This window comes from Sander lucioperca, chromosome 22, assembly GCF_008315115.2.
Source record: "Sander lucioperca isolate FBNREF2018 chromosome 22, SLUC_FBN_1.2, whole genome shotgun sequence".
Classification (NCBI taxonomy): domain Eukaryota; kingdom Metazoa; phylum Chordata; class Actinopteri; order Perciformes; family Percidae; genus Sander; species Sander lucioperca.
Window position 1 is genome coordinate 25,465,573 of NC_050194.1, and position 22,124 is coordinate 25,487,696.

At 41.9% G+C, this 22,124-nt stretch overlaps 1 protein-coding gene across 1 annotated transcript in view; it reads left to right on the top strand.

Annotated features, from left to right (window-relative positions):
• Nucleotides 1-4,058: 4,058 nt before the first annotated feature.
• Nucleotides 4,059-22,124, top strand: part of aatkb (apoptosis-associated tyrosine kinase b) — a 73,849-nt gene continuing 55,783 nt past the window's right edge. The window contains exon 1 of the mRNA XM_031315060.2: nucleotides 4,059-4,734. Coding sequence (XP_031170920.1) covers nucleotides 4,656-4,734 — 79 coding nt within the window. The 5' untranslated portion in view covers nucleotides 4,059-4,655. The remainder of the gene's footprint in view (nucleotides 4,735-22,124) is intronic.

Genomic DNA, 22,124 nt, shown 5'->3' on the forward strand with positions numbered 1-22,124 from the left:
GTAGATAATGGATGGATGTGAAATCCATGAAGCCTGGCAAATTATTATCTTCCAATGGAGTCTGGACACTCAAAGGTGACAATGTTTGATTATTTTTGTGATTACAGAGACCTCGACCTGACGGCGAGTGTTCAGGTGAAGTGCTGGATGGATGTAGCCTGGACCGAGACTGATGAGGAGCTCTGACTGGAAGAACTCTGGAGGTGGAGGGATGGAGCTAGATTTCGTCATGCCGAACAGTGGCTGCCTGTAAGGTGAGGAAAACCACATTTCACAAACACAATGTATTGCAGCATGGTTTGCTTAAAGTGCTCATATTATGCTTTTTAGCGTTTTCCCTTTCCTTTATTGTGTCATATATCTTTTTTTGTGCATGTTATAAGCTTCCAAAGTGAAAAGCCCAAAGTCCACCCCAAAGGGACTTACCATCTCCAACAGAAAACACTGTTCACAAACTGCTCCAAACAGCTCTGTTGTAGTCCAGCCTTTACTTCAGAGACAAACGTGGTCACTTTGGAACACACGTTATAATGCTCGCCTAGCTGCTAGCATGGGACACCCTCATACTCTGCTTCTGACTGGCTAGTAGTCCTTACCTAGCTACTGTCAGGGCACGCCCTCATACTCTGCTTCTGACTGGCTAGTAGTCCTTACCTAGGTACTGTCAGGGCACGCCCTCATACTCTGCTTCTGACTGGCTAGTAGTCCTTACCTAGGTACTGTCAGGACACGCCCTCATACTCTGCTTCTGACTGGCTAGTAGTCCTTACCTAGCTACTGCACATGTGCGACTCCCAACAAAGATGGAACAGAAGTGAGAGGTCTCACTCTGTAGCTAAAACAGAGAGCTCAACACACAGGGTGAAAAGAGGAGCTGCAGCAATGTGCAGTACAACAAAAATATGGTGTTTTTAGAAAATTAAACCATGTAAACCTATTCTGGTACAGCCTCTAAATACAATTATGAACCTGAAAAGGATGATGTCACCAATACAGATCCACTTCCAGGAAGTTTCCCAGGAGTTTGCATTTCACACCAAACATTGCAGGAGACTTTGTTGTTTGATTTTGAAGCTGTACAGAAATGAATGGAAGCCATTGGCTGCCTGTAAGGTGAGGGAAACTACATTTCACAAACACAATATATTGCAGCATGGTTTGCTAAATGGTTCACTGTACTGTTAAAGTTACAGGTTACAATCCTTCCTGTGGTTAAAGCTATAGTGTGTAGTTTCTGTCGCCCCCATGAGGAAAGTCACCGGACGCCACAATCATCTGAACATAGCCATACTGAGAAATACAGAGAGAGTTGTGTGGAGCTGATAGTCTTAGTCAGCTTTGTAACTCATTTGGCAATGGCGTGAATGTAACAGACGTTCATTAATATCAAAACGTTACACACTAAAGCTTTAATTTTTATGGAAACTCAGAAAAACAAAAATGGCTTTTGTTGGGTGGAGAAACAGACTGTGGGGCAGCCAGCAGAGCTCTCAGCTTGTAAACAAGTATAACATTATCAAATATAATTCAACAAATGAACAACCGGCTGTTTCCAGAAGCAACACAGCAAAGCTGTTGTTAGAGCCACCATGGACTGGGACGTTATCTGTCTCCCTGCAGTCAGAGTACAATCCACAGCTGCTCTTTGTATCTGCACAGTTTATTACTCTATGTCTGTGACTTATATCTGGCCGACAGAAAATTGGTACCCGAAAAAAAAACATGATAAAAAAATATAATGCCAATCACCCTGCTATATACTGTATGAGGTAGTTAAAACTGTCTGCGCTACATGCTTGTTGAGACCATTTCTAAATGCCTGTTGATGTGATGTTGAAAGGGATACAATTTCGGGGACTGTATTTCTGATTTCTATTTCTGAATCAAAATGACCCCAAATGACATACGGTTGTTCAGATTCAGATTAGTAGTGTCATTCAAGCATGTTAAAAACATAAAGGAAATACATTTGTTACCCAGATTCATACACAATAAATAACATTTGGATAGTTAAGAAGCTTTTTTAACTTTAGAAGAACGAACGAAACAAACTTTTGTTCTTATTCGTCACATACAATTACTGCATTTAACCCATCCTAAGTATTAGGAGCAGTGAACAGCTAATACATACAGCATCCAGGGAGCAACTTGGTGGTGGTGGTGGTGGTGGTGGTGGGGGGGTTCACTTGTTTAAACTCGCTTTTGTCTCATGTTTGTAACTTTGGGTGTTCAAGATCTTTTAATCTTTTATTTCCATTGGTATTTCATTTCTGTTTTGCTCGCTCATTTTGTGTTTGGGTTTTAATGCATTTTAACAATTTTATCATGTGAAGCACTTTGTGACTTTATCTGTAAAAGGTGCTATATCAAATCAACTTATTATTATTATTATTATTATATTCAGTGTCTTGCTCAGGGACACTTTGACATGTGGCCGGAGGAGCCTGGGATCGAACCGCTAATCTTGTAGGCGACCATTATACCTCCGAGCCACAGCCATCCCGATCCCAGATAAGTCGACTGATTAAGTTGACAAGCAAAAAATACAATGCATACATAGAGAGAGCATTCTTAAATTGACTTTTGAAAAGATACATTTCTCTCATAATTGCTCAGTTGCATCACCATTTTTTTTTTTTATATGTACATTGTGTCTTCATGCCACCTCTCTATATAGGATGTTGGCTTGTTCACATAGGGTACAGCAAATCTTTGAGACATTGTGTCTATTAATTATATGTGATACATTACAAAACTATTCATCCATGCAACAATGAGCAGAATGCACAACCAGAATGATGGAGAATCTGACAGAGAGGAGGATATGTGCTTGGACAGATCTTTTTCTCCTTTTCTTGGCAGCTCAGTCTTTGGCTTTTTGTGTCGCTCTGCGCGGGCGAAGAATCCCAATCTTAGTAAGCGTGTGAGATGCCCAAGGAAAACTTGCTCTGCTGCCAGGAATCCAATCTGATGGGGAGAGAGGATGACGGAGGCAGGAGAAAAGGGGGATTGTGAGAGGATGACTGTTGTCGAGTGGGGGAGGGGACTTCATCCAACATGTATGAACAGTAGGATTAGAGTGGGGATAGTCCAGAGAGCCAAGTCCCGCTGTGTGCCTTTTCCCGGCGTTACATCACACACTGTTCATGGGAGATCATTTTTTTATTTTAATATCTCTTATATCTTATGAGGCAGAGGGAGAGACAGCTGCAGGCTCTGCCTTCAGAAGTACAAAACACACATCCAGTGAAGTCATGACAGAAATATTTGCTTTGTAGGTGAAGATGCCCGGTATAAAAATGCAAAAAATAGATCAGAATCAGAATCTGAAAAAGGTTTATTGCCACAATAAGTACACTTACGTGGAATTTTCCGTGGTGATAGGTGCAAACAAAAAGAAACAAAACATATTAAACATGCATATGAAATGAACAATAAATACAGAAAACATAACACAAAATAACTTCAACTTTCAACTTTATTTTGTCCCTGGAGGGCAATTGGTTTTGGAGCAAGGTATACAATACATGAAAAACAACATAGTCATGCAATACAGAAGGAGATGGGGGGGGGGTGACCTGAATACCAGTGGGCTAGAAGACCAGCAATAGTCAATGGTGACCGATTTTGACATTTCCAAGTGTGCAAAGCACAGCCATGTGAATGACGAAAAAGCTACAAATACCCACAATAAAGTGCAAAGTCATGTTGAATACACGATCAACATCTCCTCCATCGTAACACCAATTGTCCACATCAGTGGCATAGACATCATCATCATCATCATCATCATCATCATCATCATCATCATCAACAACTGTTGCATAAGAAGAAGAAAAAAAAGGCTGAATGGGTTGAGGGCAGAATGTGCAAAGAATAACTAGCCTAGTAATGTCTAGCCATTTCTTTTCTTCGATTCTGTATCCACACCTTTCCCCCACTATCTGATTCTGCACTGTATATTTCAGTCAGCTGAGCAAGCAGCAGCACAGTAGCCTATCAACAGCCTCTCACAGCCACCCCTTGCAGGCAGAGCGCAAAAAAAAAAAAACCCGCTCTATAAATTCTATTTGGGCGCATTACCGAGCAAGATGGCGCTCCTGCTGTCAGCACCTCGGATAGCTCCCGGTCTCGGCAGCTTTGAGACACAAAACGGAGCGTTTGATTGATTTGCAGAGGTGTCCCGTCTCGTTCGGTCTCGTTCGGTCTCGTTCGGTCATTCAGATGCTTTTCAGATGATGTGGCTGCATCCAGGTGTCGCGTGAAAGCTGTGCGCTATTTTCTGTAGCCAGAAAAAAAAAGGGAAATTAAAAAATTCTGGATCAACTTGACTGCCCAAAGCAGGACTTTGTCATCCATCCAGTCAGCCCTCTCTTCTCATCTTCCTCCTCTGCATAGACAGTTCAGATTGAAGACTCGTGGAGGGACATAAAAAAAAAAAATTTAAAAAAAATCCCAATCAGCCTCGGCCTGCGGTGACTTTACACCGGAGGAGGAGTGCGTGCCTGTCAGCCTCTTGTCTTTATCACGCCGGTGCGAAATGGCGGGGCGCATTGAGACACCACCAGAGGAGAAATGAAGCTGTGTTCAAGACATAGTGTCGCCTGTAGTTTTGTCCTCCGAGCCCCGCAGCTTTACTCTGCTTTCCCGTAAAGATGTTGTTGGTGCTGCTGGTGACGATGTCTTCCGCCGCTTTCAGCCCCGGCTTCGCCTTCAGCTCCCATTTCAGCTCAGGTGAGCCGACATTCCCCTGCTTCCATCCCCGAATAGAATAATGCTGTGAACGTGCGTTATTTGATAGGCTATGACTCGTTCATGCAGAAACACTACCGCTTTCCAATATACGCCTACACTGTTGGAAAAGTCCGTAGAAAGAGGCTACGGGCTAATATTCTGTGTTAATATGAAAGGATTTTCTGTAATGATTTCTCACAGATGATTTCCTGTATTTTTTTTATTTTTTTTTATTTTTTTTTGGGGGGGGGGGGGGTTAACAGAAATGTCCATTTAAAGGTACAGCATTTTTTGGATTGTCCGTCAACTCAACTGATGATAGCTTTATTGTTAGTCCCAATGTCCATTTAAAAAGCATAGCCCACAACACAATTAAAAGGACAAAAAGGAAAGAAGACTATACCAGTGTTGTCACATAGGTGACTGGTATGGCACAGCACTGATCCTAGGGTCAGACACTTGAAAAATGACGGGAGTTACAAGAAGCATTCAGGTGATTTCTCTGCAAAGCAGATAATATGTTGACTATATGCAATCTTCCTCATCCGCGGCTGTCAACGCGTGTGTTTGAGATTTTGGATTTAAAAAATGAAAAGCGAGCCTCAAGTCCAGACACACAGCTCTTAACATTTGTTTCTCTCAGGTCAGAGGATGAGGTCAGCTGGGCTTAAAGGTGCAGTGTGTATAAAGGTGAAAGGCAGAAGTGAAGGTGAAAGGAATTGTGGGAGCAGAGGAGCTGTCTCCTATTGGAGCTGCAGGCCAGGGCTGGTGTGTGATCCAATTAGTGCTGCAAAAGAAGAGGATTATGGGAGATGACGATTGGAGGCAGATTGCCTCATTGTTTCTCACATCATGGGGAAAAAAAATCAGAAATAATCACTGCAGGGACGAATGGCGATTTTTTTTTTTTTGTGTAATTATTATGCAGCATAAGCAGTTACCAGTCTGCCAATCATGTGGTTTCTATGGCAACCAAAAGGTGCAGCAGTCTATATCATTTCTTGTTTTTCAGCAGTGTATAAAAATGGATTTAGGGGAGACCGGGGATAGTTGTAACATTTTTGACATTTCGGCCTGTATCTTGAAGTTCTTTTAAGCCAGTGCGTTCAAACTGTGATACAAACTAGTTACATGTGTCTGCTATTAAATGGTGTAGCTGTTAAATCTGGACCCCAAACAGAGAATGCATGGTTTACTCTCAAACACAAGGAGTAAAATGTTACAACCTACCCCATAGACTGGGTTAGTTGGACATCCTAAAATTAGGATTATGACCAACTCTTGATATTGAAACCTTATATTCAACCCTTTAACTGTGTGTGTGTGTCTGTCTGTCTGTCTGTCAAGTAGCCTATGTCAGTTACTGTCATAGTAGGCTACTCTTACAGTACATTTTCTAGAGTGAAGAAGACACTGGTGTGTGTTTGTTCTGGATTGTTTTTAAAAATCGCCATGTAGTGCCGTAATACAGAAGCCTAAACATATCACGCTTAAGTGGGTCTCTGCTGCCTTTTCTGTTTTGCACTTGTTACCTTCATAAAGCCCTCCTGCTCTTTTCAAAACACATCAATTGAATTTCATAATTTTATAAATCTGCTCTCCATTCGTGTGTTTTAGTCTCTGCAGCCGTTGGTTTTACCAGATGAACAAACAAGAACAGAAAGCTTTTCTTTCTCTCTTTAAGTCTCTCGTTTGCTACAGAGGAAGGACAGTTTTTGTCTTTTTTGTTCTCTGAGATGTGTTGGTTTACACCTACGCATCGACTCATAACTACAGTAGGGCTGCAACTAAGGATTATTTTCATCGTCGGTTGATCAGTCTGTTACTTTCTGAATGAATGGATTAGTTGTTTGGTATATAATGTGTCCGATAATGGTAAAAAATGTGGATTAGTGTTTCCCAAAAAGCCCAAGATGACGTCCTCAAATGTCTCGTTTTGTCCACAACTCAAAGATATTCAGTTTACTGTCACAGAGGAGAGAAGAAACTAGAAGATATTCACATTTAACAAGCTGACATCAGAGAATGTCTATGAACTTAATTGATTATCAAAGGGTGATATGTTGGTGATTTATTTAATAGTTGACAACTAATCGGTTAACCGATTTATCTTTGCAGCTCTACTCGAAACCACAGGTTTGCACCAACATTTGGACACAGTGGGTCATCCTCCATTCTGTTGGTTTCATTTTGTGCTCACAACGATTCATCTGGGTTTAAAATGTCTTTTTATATCAATGTGTGGTGTTTGAGTGTTTAGGTGTTAATTTGTCCTGGCTGCAGGTGTTCCAATTAGGGCTGGGTATCATTCAAACATTTTCGATACCGGTAAGGATACCAAAACCGTGACTTTGATACCGGTTCTTAAACAATACATTTTGCTCGATACTACACGAGCCCCGTCTCTCTGTAACGTCGAGTTTTTCCTGTGTGTCTCTACGACGTGCAACGTTAGACAGCCAATCACAGACATTATTAGATCTTGGTAGAAGCATGCTGCGTGCTGATTGGCTCACTGACGCTGACGAGATTTACTCCTTAGGTATTGAAATTGGGTATTGAATGATGAGGCATTTTTCGATACTTCATACTTTAGAGGCTCGATGGTGTTTTAAGCCAACGTCTCCTTCCAGGCAGCGCTGCGACCGTTGACTTCAAGGCACCTAACCTTAACCCTATCCCTAATCTTAACCCTAACCTTAACCCTAACTATTGCCTAATCCTACTGCCTTCTAGGCAGCGCTGCATGAATGGACATGTTAGGGGCTTAAAACACCGATAAACATTTTAGAGGCAATTGGGTCGGTGCCTAAAAGGTATTGAATTCAGTACCCAGCCCTAGTTCCAGTAGACCTGCACCGACGTATTGTGCTTATAAATACACACACTCCTTTCTCTAGAAAAAAACATCCGGCAGCTGTTGTCATGGAGCTGACCAAGTTACTGGAGTCGTGATTTGGGATCGTTTTAATTGAATATCCTGGTATTTTAAAACCTAGGTCATTCTAACTTTGCAATGTCAAAGTTAAAAATGAAAGGATGGAGGCACAAACGTAGCCCGATGGGAATGTGAAAGCAAAAGAAAATAGTTGAAAAGGACAAAGAGCGAGAGAGAGAGAAGGGGGGGTGGGGGGGGAGGGTGCTTCTCCAATAGCTTAGATCTTCCTCTCGGGATGACCGCTGCCTAGAGGGCGGGTACAGGGATGACATCACAGCCCAGTAAACGCAGGAGGGGGGAGGGAATTTTACTGGCAGTGCTGACTGGTTTTCCGGGTCCCAGGTTATCCATTTCACATCTCTCACATGGGCTCCTGGCTGCGCATACAGAGGCGCACTCTAATTATATGGACACACAACAGACGGGGAAGCAGGACAGAAAGCCCAGTGGACTTCCCTCTCTCCAGGCTATCGCTAAAACCATCGGGTCCAGGTGCTGGAGGACTCGGGCCTGGTGCTGGAGGAGCAGGTAAACCCAGGGGAGAGGGGCTGTTTGTTAGCTCGGAGGGACGCGAGTTGAGAATAGATGTACATAACTGGAGGTGGGGTGTCTGTCTTCATACAGAGAAGAAAACTGGGTCACAGTCACAGTAGTCTGTATTGTCGACGATTCGATTCTCCAAGCAAGGCAAGGCAGGGAGGGAGACACACAGGCTTCAGGCATCAGGCACTTAATGAAGCTGCATTTTCAATTTTGGCTTTTTTTACTCTCTCTAATAAAAAGTTTGCACTATCTTGATAGTCTGTCGACGATGTTTAATTTCCGGGATTGATCCGGTGCCGCCGGAAATTCCGCCGGATGTCCCTCATTTTCGGCTGGATGTCCGTTATCTTCCTCTTTCTTTGTGTTGTAATTTTAACCTCTGGTGGATTTCTGAGGACTATGGTTAACTGCTCCTCAGATCTCTGCAGGGTAAATCCAGACAGCTAGCTAGACTATCTGTCCAATCTGAGTTTTCTGTTGCACGACTAAAACAACCTTTGAACGTACACATGTTCCACCAAAACAAGTTCCTTCCCGAGGCTATTTAGCAGAGACACCATGGCTCGATCCGGAGCTTAGCACCGCCTCAAGACGATTGTGATTGGTTTAAAGAAATGCCAATAAACCAGAACACGTTTTTCTTCCATCCGGGAATGTTGTGTGGACTAGCCAGACCTTCTTCTGCAGCGCTGTGGAGGAAGGTCTGGACATGCCAGACTACAGTTACTGTAGGTTCCCCTTTTGACAGAGATGTTATTCTCTGTTTCTCGGTTGCATCCTTTTGCAAACTATGTACAGTAGACGATGTTTTGACTGAAAGAGCAGCTGGCAGAATAAGTGATGATACGATTGGCAAGCTGAAGAAGAGGGCACAAAGCCGTTTTTCTGTAGAACAGTTTGTTCAGAACGTAATCATTCCCATAATTGAGGCTGCTGCAGACATGCCTCTGATTGCTGATAGATTCTGTACTGTGCGTGTGTGCGCCTGCCTGCATGTGTGTGTGTGTGTGTGTGTGTGTGTGTGTGTGTGTGTCTGCCTGCCTTTGTGTGTGTGTGTGCGTCTGTGTGTGTGTGTGTGTGTGTGTGTGTGCCTGCCTGCCTGAAGAATAAGAGCCTCTGATTTCGGGCTGCAACTAGCGATTATTTTCATAGTCGATTCATCTGTAGATTAGTTTCTGGATGAAAGGATTACAGTAGTTGTTTGGTCTATAAAATGTCTAGCCTAGAAATGTAGACGCACCCTAGCGGCAGCAAATGTAATTTGCAGCCAGGGGGTCTAGCAACTCTCCGTTGGCTTGCGAGCTGGAAAAACCAAACTCTGGCCGGGCCAATCACATCGTTTATAGAGTCGGTGGACGGGCTTATGGCTGCTGCTGCTGGTGAACAGCGGTCTTTGGAATCGACTTTGGCCGCGACTCTGGAAGACTTGGAGTTAAGCTTTTCTTTGAGAAAAAAACAAAGAACGGCACTGAAGTCATTCTTAAAAAAGGAAGATGTGTTCGGAGTTTTGCCGACCGGATACGGCAAAAGTTTAATCTATCTACTAGCTCCGCTACCTTCTTCGTTGCTCTGATTGGTTGTGGCGCTATCCTATTGCGTGCAGAGGGAATTTGAAAGACAACCGTTTATCCCGCCCCTCAGATTGAGCCCTGCCAATGGTGAGTTCCCAGACCCAACATCTTGATGTGGGTCTGGCTTGTCAGGCTATAAAATGTCAGAAAATTGTGAAAAATGTCGATCGCTGTTTCCCAAAGCCCAAGATGACGTCCTCAAATGTCTTGTTTTGTCCACAACTCAAAGATGTTGAGTTTACGGTCACACAGGAGAGAAGAAACTAGAAAACATTCACATTTAACAAGCTGACATCAGAGAATTTCAGATGGCTACTAATTTGTCTCCACCTCTGTTCAAATGAATCTAAAAGTAAGCGATCAAAGTGAGTTTCTGTCCGCCTCGAATGAATGAAAAGGGACGTAAACATCCTCAGGTTACAGCTGGAAGATCAGATAGACCTTACTTTGATACTTTAATGGCTTGATGCGACAAGAAGAAGCTATCAATAAACTGACAAGCTTGCACAACAGATCGGTTCAACACATTGCGTCTGCCGCTCTGTGTCTCTCAACTGCTGAGCTTCATTGAACATCACCATTTAAAACTGATCGGGAATCAATATTTCTCATCACTGGGCGTCTTTATGTTTTTATGTAGACAGACAGTGTTATATACTGTAGGTCAGATATAAGAATTATTGGTAGAGCACTTTTTCAATGACTCCGATAACTGTTGAGTCCAGAGAATGTCTCAAATGTCTTCTGTTTGCCTATTTAAATGTTTATTATAATTTGATAAATGACCAACTCCAGAGAACAATCCAATAATCAACTAATTGCTGCATCACAAATCAGATAAAAAACCTGGATTAATATTCAGCGTCCATCTGTTCCAGCGTATTGACCTCACAGACGAGGAGAGAATAGAGACTCCCTGATCATCACAGGCCTTCAGCTTCTGTCCCCCTCCAGTTTAAACGCGCAGTCACTCAGGAAATTATTTCAAATCCACGCGGAGACACAAAGGGCACACAGCGCTGCGGAGGCGGGTCTGGCTAGTCCACACAGCATTCTGGGATGGGAGAAAAACGTGCTCTGGTTTATTGGCATTTCTTTAAACCAATCACAATCGTCTTGGGCTGTGCTAAGTGGGAACGGAGCAACGGTGCCGCTGCAAAATATTCTCGGGTGTGTACGTTCTTTCCCCCTCCAGTTTAAACTCGTGGTCACTCAGAAAATGATTTCAAATCCACGCGGAGACACAAGTGGGGGTGTATAAGAAGTCTCACTGGAAATCTCTTTATCTCTCCCCTCCTGAAAGCGCCAAGGGGCTTAGGACGGGAGGAAGACGGGCGGCCCGATTCAATCAACCTGCCACCAGATTGGCCTCTAATCCTGATTTACAAATATGCAAGCATCACTTTTGTATAGGGATGCACCGAATCCAGATTTTTGGGGTTCGGCTAAATATCGAATCCACTGGTTAAGATTCTGCCGAATCCGAAACCAAATACCGAATCCTACCCCCATCCTCAGTCCATTAACACAGTAAACACATTAATGAAGTCAACAACGTCCACAGCCTCTAAAATAACAACTTAATGTTGAATTCACACGCTCTTTTCACATCGTAGGAAAGCACATTGCTATCGCCAGATAATCAAATTTTCGCTAACCAGGGTGGACAGGGTTAGCTACAACACAGCAGCTCTGGAGACAGGAGGGACTCTGCATCTTGCTAGAGAGCACTTCAGCTTCCTGCTGCCTTTTTTAGGTCATATTGTAAATTAAATATCTTGGATTTGTAATGTTGGCCAGATAAAATGTCACCGTAGGCTTTTTAAAAACATTTCATAGACTAACTGATAAATCCATTAATCAAGGAAATAATCCGATTTGTTGTTTTTTTTAAGATTATTTTTTGGGCATTTTCAGGCCTTTATTTGACATGACAGCTAAAGACATGATAGGGGAGAGAGAGGGGGAATGACATCCCATAATCAGATTATTTAACAATATTAAAATAAGGGTCAGTTACAGCTCTTATCAATGTTTGTTGTAGGCTATTTTAGTGTCATATTCGTTTTAGGGTTAAACACACTTATACACATTGTAGCCATACAAACCAACAGAAAAAAATCATCAGCTTTATTTTTGTCTTCTGCAGGCAAACGAATAGTACTTCTTAAATCAACACAAATCCTTGTTTGAATGACCTGGCTTACATTATTTATTTATCCATCCTGCCGTTTCACACATTTAATTCCAAGAAAATAGGATGTTAAAAAATAAGCTCTTCAATCTTTGCCATGGGGGATTCTTACTTTGAAAACCCTGATGATGATGATGGACTGCTGAAGCTTGATTTTGATCACAACTGTCACCACAGCAGGAGTCAAAGCGGTGTGCTTTATCTCCTGATCCTCCCACTGATTCTCACTATCGACGGTCCGACACAGGCAGAGAGTTTCCGTCTCGCTGCTGCTCTGATTTCTGATGCAGGGTCTCTGCAGTGGTGCCTGTTGAGTGAGTATACCAGCCTGCCACTTCCACCTTGCCCTGTGGTAGTCCTGACTAATGGGATAGATCATGTAGCGCACACTTGTCAAACTCAAGGCCTGCAGGCGGAACCCGGCCCCCCTTGAAGGTTTTAATCCGGCCCACTTATCAATTTAGGTTCACAATAAATGTATTCTAGATGTGTGCCAAACCCAAAAAGACAGGGAAGTGTTTTTCAAACTGCAATCACGCGACACTCAATGTAGAATTTGGCAGATTTTCTGAACCGGACATTTTTACTATTCAGGCTGAGAAACAGATGGCTGTGAGTCGGCTGTGTGGGAACCTGCTTTTAAAAATGTAAACATTGTTTTGCTTAATTTGCTCTACTCTATGATGGCTACGGAACTTTTTTGCAGACTTTTCTAGGGCTTTATGTAAAAAAAAAAAAAAAAAAAAGAAATGCGACAAAAGTTGAAAAAAGCGGCGAAAGACACTAAAAACAACAAAAATGACAAAAAAATGTGACAAATGTAAAAAAAAAAGTGACATAGCTATAAACATAGATAGATGGACTTTATTAATCCCAAATTGGGAAATTAGCAAGTTACAAAGACACACACACACACACACACACACACACACACACACACACACACACACACACACACACAGATAATACAAGAAATATACTAGAAATAATAAATGACATAAAATAAGATAGCAAAGATAAAAATGCCAGAACAACTACTGAAAAAATATACTTAGAGGGAACAGAGTCTAGAATACAATGTACAACCTACATACATAGTATATATCACAAAATCAAATATGAAGTAAACAGTGTGCAAGTAGCATAATAGTGCAATATTGTAATGTGTGAAAAATGAGATTACTTAATTACTTACATGCAGTAATCCAGTCAAAGATATTTGACTTTTCTCACTGAAAGCATGTCAATAAACTATACTTGACTGTCCCTTGATGTGATTTTCATGTTTCCAGAGTGGCCTGTAGTGAAAGTCAGTTGGACACCCCTGATGTATCGTGACACCAGTCACCTGTTCAGATCCGTCCCCAGGCCTCGATCTTTAACCCTCTGAGGTCTAAGGGCATTTTCACACATCTTCTTAAAGGTCCAGTGTGTAACGTGTTTAGTTGTTCATTATCAAAATCTGTGTTGCCCGTTCACAAACTTGTCCTTTTTCATGAATATTTACCACCACCATCCAACTATTCCTATTGGCTTGAAATTTCACATTTGCATTCACATGAACTGGGGTAGATGCTCCATATTCATGTACCATATTGAAATATGTTAGCCAGTAAGGGACATACAGGACATACTGCTCCGCCTTTTCGCGTTTTCTGTCACATGATAAACTCACAGGTGCTGCTAATGCTGCTAATGGGTATCGTAGCTTCCCGGCCCCGGCAAGTTTGAAGAAGGAAACATGGAGGACCACACGTATTCAAAATCTAAATTTCAAGAACAGGAGTCTTCTTCTTCGCCCAGAAAAAGAAAAAGGAGATTGAAAAGAGCAAGAGACCGGCTTTTTGAAGCATGAAGGCTACCGTAGCTGTAATACGTACTTTGAACTGCGTGGTGCGAGAGAGTTGATTGCGATATATTATCTCAACGCTAGATGGGAGAAATTCCTACACATTGGACCTTTAAATTTACCATTTTAAGGCTATTTGCATATAACTGATCCCCATGTGTTTCACATCAAGATGTTCAGAACAAACTCAGCTTTCTGTATAGTGACGACCGCATTTTTTTCTAGAGCAATGTGTAAGAGATCATTTGGCGCTAAAGCTGAAATGTTGATGTTGGCTTTTAGAAATTCCTCAAATCTCTTTTAAAAACAAACCTTAACTTATGTGTTGTACGAATTGTTTCGGTGCTTGAAATGAGTTTACCAAAGTCTTAGGTTATACAGTATATGATTAAAATGGTAAATAAATGTCTGAAAAGAAATTTTGTAATATTGCTATTGGAGTAGGAGTTTGGTGCGTCTTTCGTCCTCAGAGGGTTGAAGGTCTCTGCAGCTCCTGATGGGGCCACAACATTTCACAGTGAACGTGGTGTTTGATCAGAGAGATAAAGGCCCCTATTTTAACGTCCTAAGTGCATGGCGTGAAGCGTCTGGCGCAGGTGCGTTTAGGGCGTGTCCAAATCCACTTTTGTTAGTTTGACGGTGGAAAAAAGGGTCCGTGCGGCGTGCGCATGGTTCTAAAGGGTTGTACTTAGTGTCTTCATTAATCAGAGGTGTGTTTTGGGCGTAACATGAAATAAACCAATCAGAGATCATCTCCCATTCCCTTTAAAAGCCAGGCGTGTTTGGACCTTGGAGCATTGCTATTATGATGGAGGATTTGCACCGTCATATTTTTATTTGTAATCTTTTGCATGTGTGTGTGCTGCTGTGCGTCCCTGTGTGTGTAACAAACATAGTGTGCGCGCGCTGTACATGAGCCTAGGAGCATTTTACTAATTCACATTTAAAAAATCAGTGAAATGCTGTGTTATTGACTTTAGACCAGGTTTTTGTTGGTCAATGGCTCGATCACTTTCCGCTGCTTCAAGATAGCAATACGGCCAGAATGCACCTGAACACACCTCCCTGTAAGACCAGCACGCCCAGAATGCACCTGAACACACCTCCCTGTAAGACCAGCACGCCCATGGGCGCAAAGATGGACACAGGTGCATATTTGCTATTTAAACGACGTGGGCGCTGGACGGGAAACTGACAACTGCGTCGGTCTTAAACTAACAAAGACACTTGCGTCGGGCTTAGCTGCGCCGGGTACAAGATAGGGCTCTATGTTGTTTACGGAACACATGACAGGTCTAATGGGTACTTTGTCCTCTGAGCCAGCTGAAATAGAATTAGAATAGGAGGGAATGTGAGTGCTTTCTCATAATAAAGCACCTGTGTCTGTGTTTCAGCACTTTGGACAGCTCCCACTGTAAAAACAAGCTGAGCTGAGGAAGAAAACTGAGGCTACATTAGTGAAAGGATTCAATGTTTTTGTAATATATACTTGTATTTTGTATAAAAATTTATCTTGGTAAATTTTGTATTTGAACACAAATAATTGAACACTTGCATGAGTCAAATCCATCCCTCTCTCTTTCCTCCAGCACCTAAACTCTTAAAAACAACAAAACTCCAGAGTGACAGGCCAACTGATCTCAGAAGTGCACCTTCACTTATAAATGCTTCCTCAGACATCACACCAATGTTTTTTTTTGTTGTTTTTTTTATAAGTCAAGATCGCAAGCCTCAACATAAAGCACTTTGCTCTGCGGATGAAAGCATGCAAGCTTCTACTTCTCTTATTACTTCGTCTGTCCGAGTGATTATGAGTGTTAAGAGAATAATTTCATTTCCTCGTTTCCCTTTTAGCCTCTCAGCTGAGGCCTTAATGACAAATTGATTTGCTATGGAGCGATACGCTGTCCAAGAGACCTCCAGTTATCATCTCTGCTCCGTTTAGTCTGTTTGCTCGAGGGAGGCAAATCACTCGACTCGATGACGGGAGAGTCAACAGATGAGCGGAGTGCCGCGCTTACCGGCTGAGCGACTGCAGATTCAATCAATACACCCAGGGGCGTAGCACAAAAAATCCTGGGCCCTTTAGAAAGCCATTCTCTATGGGCCCCTCCCCACATCCACAGCTATTCATTCTGGCATCTTTTTGGGCCCTCCTCAAATGAGGGCCCTGGGTACTCAGTCCCAGTGGCGGCAGCAGGATTATATGTCATAGTACGCACAAAAACAGCCCGCCCGCTGAGGCGGTTTACTGCGGCAGAAATCAGCTGTTCTTATATTTATAGATATATTTTTTAATTCTCCTTTTAAGGGTTTTTGCATATAACCTGGTCCCTGTGTGTTTCATCGCAAAATGTTCAGAACAAACTCAGCTTCCTGAATAGTGACGCCAAAAATAGTTCCAGAACAATGTTTAAAGAGATAATTTGGCCCTAAAGCGGAAACATTTCTCAAATCTCTTTTGAAAACATACCTACGTTCAATTGTTTTGGTGCTTGAAATGAGTTCACAAAAGCTGCGTAATATATGAATAAAATAGTAAATAAATGTCTAAAATACGCTCCTAGCGTACGTTTAGAGAGAGGGAGAGGGAGAGAGACCTGTACGGAGATATGAATAACCTGATGATCAAAAACGGGACGAGCCTCATAACCGCCATATTTATCTCCATGTTAACACATGTGATTCAAACTAGCTGCTAGCTCCTTCCGTGGGTTTTAGCGATACCCAGCGTCCATAGCAACCAGTAAAATCTACTGATGGAATCATAAAAAATAACATTGTGATTAATAGTGGATGGGTTGTTGGTAAAATGACGTGCAATTACTGAGAACACGATTACTGTGGTCAGAGCAGAGAGCAGAACACAGCTGCTGCTCCTGTGCGCATTTAACCTTTCTTATCATTAGATGCGTCGCATGTCTCACAGAAAAGAAAATGTACGCACAGTGCGTACAGGATGACGACTGCCGGCGCCACTGCTCAGTCCCCTTTCCACCCCCAGTCCGACACCCCTGAATGCACCACATAGTTTGATCCTGTTCTTGTCCTGTTTTGATATCCTACACTGGCACACCCTTTTTCTCCTCTGTGTCCTCTTGACTGCATTCAGCTTTCTTTGGCTTCCATGTTTCCCTCTCTCTCTCTCTCTCTCTCTCTCTCTCTCTCTTTGTCTGTCTCTCTCTCTCTCTGTCTCTGTCTCTCCCTCTCTCTCTCTCTATACATATACAGTATATACATACAGTATATGTATCATCAACTTTATTCACCATCATCTTTATTGCCAGACGAGGTCCATTCAGAAGACACAGACATGACATACAACATACATTAAAAAGAGAAAGATAAACATATACAGATAAATTAAAACAAAAGAAACAACAATACTGCATTTCTATAAAAGACACTTATACCAGTGTTTCCATAGTGATGATTGGTACCGTTGTATGGTATATCTTCATTTCTCTATGAGCTGTGCTATGGAGGCCCTCCCAGTCCCTGCAGTATCGCAGCAGGCTGTTAAGCCTGTGATTTAGAGGGCTTCATCGCTGGCCACGCTCGCCTGGCTGAGGAATGGAGTGATTGGTTCAGACTCCAAGTGCCTCCTGATGGAGAGAGAGAGAGAGAGAGAGAGAGAGAGGCTCCTCGTTTAGGTTCAGGTGAAAGAGGAGATTTTAGTGAGTAAATCAAAGTGGGGAAAGACAAAATTAGGACTTTGTCCCCCCTTCCCCGGTGGAAATCATGCCCTCTCTTACCCTGGCAGACACAGAATTCTGCAGAACTTTCTGCAGAACTTTCTGCATATTTTTAACAAATAATAAAAAATATAAAAAAAACAACTCAGAATGTTAAGACATTTCCACCCACTGTCCCAAACACTGTCTGTTAAATTCTGCAGATTTTCATTCTGATTCACATCTGAAAGCTGTAAAAAGATAAAATAAATTATGTTTGGATCTGCTGATTTACCAGGAACATTGTTTTGAGCACCACAATGACATAAAATTCAGCTAAACTTCAGCAATTATGTTTCTACTGAATGATGTTATACTTGATTCAACAACATGCTTGGAGAATGAGTTGCCATTAGTGATGCAGAGAAATCACAAACAGTCAAAATGATATAAACGTATGAACTTCAAGTGAAGCTGTATCGATCATCTTGACAAACTAAATAGCTGGGTTCAGTCAGTCAGAAGAAGTATTTGGTATGAGAGACGAAACGTCTTCGAAGCACCTTTAACCAAGTCCAGCTGTCCTTGATTTGAACCCTTTCTTGAATGTAATACGTTACGCTTGTTCTGAATTATGACGACATTTGGATCCCAGTTAAACAAAATGTTTAAAAGTGGATACCCAAACCAGTACATACTAGAGCTGCAAAGATGAATCTATTAAATTATCTCCAACTATTTTGTTAATCAATTAATCAGTTTGAGTCATTTTCTATGAAAAAAAAGTCTAAATTCTCTGATTCCTTCTTGTTAAATGTGAATATGTTCTAGTTTCTTCCCTCCTCTGTGACAGTAAACTGAATATCTTTGAGTTGTGGACAAAACAAGACATTTTAGGACGTCATCTTGGGCTTTTTGGGAAATACAGATCCACATTTTTCACCATTTTCAGACATTTTAGAGACCAAACAACTTCAAAAATCATCAGACTATTCGGCAATGAAAATAATCTGGATCTTGGATCTTTGTCAGGCCAAAATGTTCAAAAGTGGATACCACACCCATGTATCCATACCAGTACAGTATATACGGCAACATGGAATTCTTCTTTCTGTTCTGTACCTGAAGAAATCCCCTGTGAAACGTGTTGGATCTGCATGGCGGCTGACCTGTGAGGTCAGTGCCACAGCCACCACAGCACTGTTAGCCGCCGAATGCGTCAGCCGCTTTATAACGCAGCAGAGACTGTCTCCATGGCAACACATTTCCGGGAATCAGCGTTGTCATTCATTACAGGTTAATTCAGCATTTCTTTGACGGATCAAGGTCTGAGCGAGTGAATAAAACAAGTCTCTCTCTCTCTCTCTCTCTCTTGCTCTCGTTCTGTCGCTCAAAAAAGCTACCTCATAATTTGCACGTGAGCAGGCAGACTCCACACGTGAAGCCACTGCAGCTGGAGGACCTTGGTTATTCATAACTCTGTGTCATGTGACAGTGGGTGTACATGTGTACTGTATCTGTACATGTCGGTATTGGACAGAATGAGCGGCAAGATAAGCGAGCCTCTGTGTAGTTTGTTGTGTGGGTGGATGTGTAAGTGTTTGCACATTGTGTGACAGCATTTGCTCCAGTTTTTTAGTTTTGGCCGGTTCCTCTTGCCTCCTTTCAGTTACAGATGAGCTCATCCAATATTTAGAATGTCAGTCCCCCCGGTCTGGATCAGTGTTCCCGCATCGAAGCCAGCGGAGTCCCGCATGGCTGGAGCTGGACAACCATAATCCTCCAGACACTCCTTAATCAATCTCACCTTTTGGCAAGACAAGTAAACACAGTGCCAAGGCATATAAAGCAGGAAATAGAGGCTGGGGGGAAATAAAATGGTGGTTATAATCCGAGTTTGAGGTACCAGTTGTGTCCTGGTGTGAAAAGGATGCAGTGTTGTAGTCGAGTCACCAACTGTCAAATCAGAGTCTCGAGTCCCCAGTGTTCGAGTCCGAGTCACCAAAGAAGAGTCAGAGTCGAGTCACGAGTCTAGAGAATAGCGACTTGAGTTGGACTCAAGTCCGAGTCCAGGACACATAAAAGTAGTCCGAAATTTCATCCAACTTCCGAGTCGTATATCATAAATCCTCAAGTCCGAGTCCAAGTCCAAATCCAAGTCATCAATGAGCGAGTCCAGAGTCCAGAGAATAGCGACTCGAGACGGACACAAATCCGAGTCCAGGACTCAAGTACTCCATCACTACAAGGATGTAACAATGCATAATGAATCGGTTAAAATGGATATAAAGACACAAAATGAATCACGATGCAGTTTTTAAACGGCCTAGGGCGTAATCTACTTTTGATTTCACTTCTTCGACTTTAGACGTCACTACGTCTTCTTAGTTTATTTACTATTTATTTCGTTATTTTGATGTGGGATTTGTTATAGAAATCTTATAATTATTTTTTTCTATTCATTTGTTATTAAGATAAAATACAATCTTAGCTGCACTTTAAATAAGAGGACACATCTGTTGTTTTGCACAGTTCATATAAAAAAAGGAATATTTTTCAGTCATTTGTCTGCAGCTCATTCTGTTAAAGAAATCCTGTGATTAGCGTTGTGAACTTAAAGTCGTGAATCATTTCGTATCGTGAGTTGGGTGTATCGTTACACATCACTAGTGACTACTGTACCTCCCGTGAAAAATCTTTTTCTGTATGAAAGTACACATCAGTTCACAGTGGCATAGTACACAAGATTGTCTGTACAAATCTATTTTGCAAGTGAGCATCGACAAAACCATTAACAATATGTTGTTGATTGGCATAAGGAGTTCATATATCAGTAAGTGTAATTAAAACGGGAGCGATTGCCACTCCAGGCAAGGACTGAATGTTTGCGTGGGATTTGTTTCCAACACTGAAGACAAATTAAATGTCATCTTGATAGTGTGAAGGGGGGAGGGGACTCAGTGTTACAATTGCTAGTACCACTTCTAGAGTGGTGCCAATGGGATTATTTTACATTGGATTGTTGTTGCAGAAAATGAGCTCTGTGGCAAACCTAAGTTACATGTTTTGTTCAGCTATTTGTTCAGATAAACTTCAGACATATGCACAAAGAACAAAAGCTAACCTTAAATAATAATAAAAGAACTGGCAAATGTAAGTTCCACTTTTTACGCTCCTTTTGCCTCTGTTTTTGGTCCCTACCAACTCCTGAGCAAAATATATGTCTCTTTAGCAGGTAAATGTTCCACTATGTTCGCCAGCTGGTCGTTAACTTTGTCTGTTAGCTGAGTAGGCAGGGGCAATTTTAGCCCTTTTTTAAGGTTGAACTTGATCCCAGCACCCCTAAAATCTATTTGCTGATAAAAAAAAGTGTGTTAATCTGTTAGGGTTAGGGTGAGCTAAGGCTATGTTCACACACAAAAAAAGACACCAAGTTTGAACATAGCCTAAGGAGTTCTGCATTGTGTCACAGCATCGTGAAACTGAACCCAGAATCTAGATGCCTAGATCTAGAGCCATTTTCAGAAAATAGTGTTTGTCAGCCATTAGTCAAAATTGCATAAATCTCTAATTTTCAAAAGTTATTGAGACTGCATTTTGGAAATGTCTGCTTTTCAATAAATAAATATCCAATTTCATTTGTAATACCTCTTCTGCAATGTAGTAATGGCCCTTTGGCTCAGCATTAAAGGTGCAGTAGGTAAGACTTATAAAACTATCTTTCTGTCATATTTTCTGAAACTGACCCTATGTTCCAGTAGAACTACATGAGGCAGGTCATTAAAAAAATCTGGCTCCTCTGGCTCCACCTACAGCCTGTAGTGTGATTTTCAAAAATCCACCGCTTCCTGTTCAGATACACCAATCAGGGCCAGGGGGGGTGTCTAACTGCGTGTCAATCACTGCTCGTGCACACGCATTCATTCTCCCTTGTGGGGGGAGGGGCTTAGGAGACCGTTTTGGGCTTTAGCAGAAAGGGGCGAGGGACTGAGAAGTTGTCAATGTTCAAATTTTTTGGCTAAGTCCTGGATCTTCGCAATCCTACCTACAGCACCTTCAAAGTAAGTTTTCTTATAATCATTGGTGTCTTTCTAGTTACATAGTTCAGTGTTTCCACTATCATGATGGTCCAAAATTATGTTAAAATGCACAGTAGAATAACGTTTAAAAAAACAACTTACGTTTAAAGGGTTCCAGGCACCTCTAAAGCTGATCTAGAAACGCCCCTGTGAGCAGGTATCTCATGTACTCACGTACTTGCCAGTACTCTGTACCAGTGATCACTGGCCCAATTCAAGCACTGGTTATACAAACTGGTTACGTAAAAAAACAATTAGACCTAACGAACAGTGAACATTAAAAAAAACTCCTGACTTATCGTGTGTACCCTTTTTTAATGTTCTCTTCATTGGGTTTACATTTAGTCTGTTTCCACTAATACGTTCATGTTTGAAGCTCCATATAAGTAAATCATTTAACATGTCTCCTCTGCCTGCGCGTGAATCTAGATCATCACAGTTATATAAAGCAGCCTGCACATGTCATGATACACATTCTTATTCCAGTTCTGAACAGGAAGTACACAATTTAGAAGCCAATTCCTGCTAAAAGCACTTGTTCC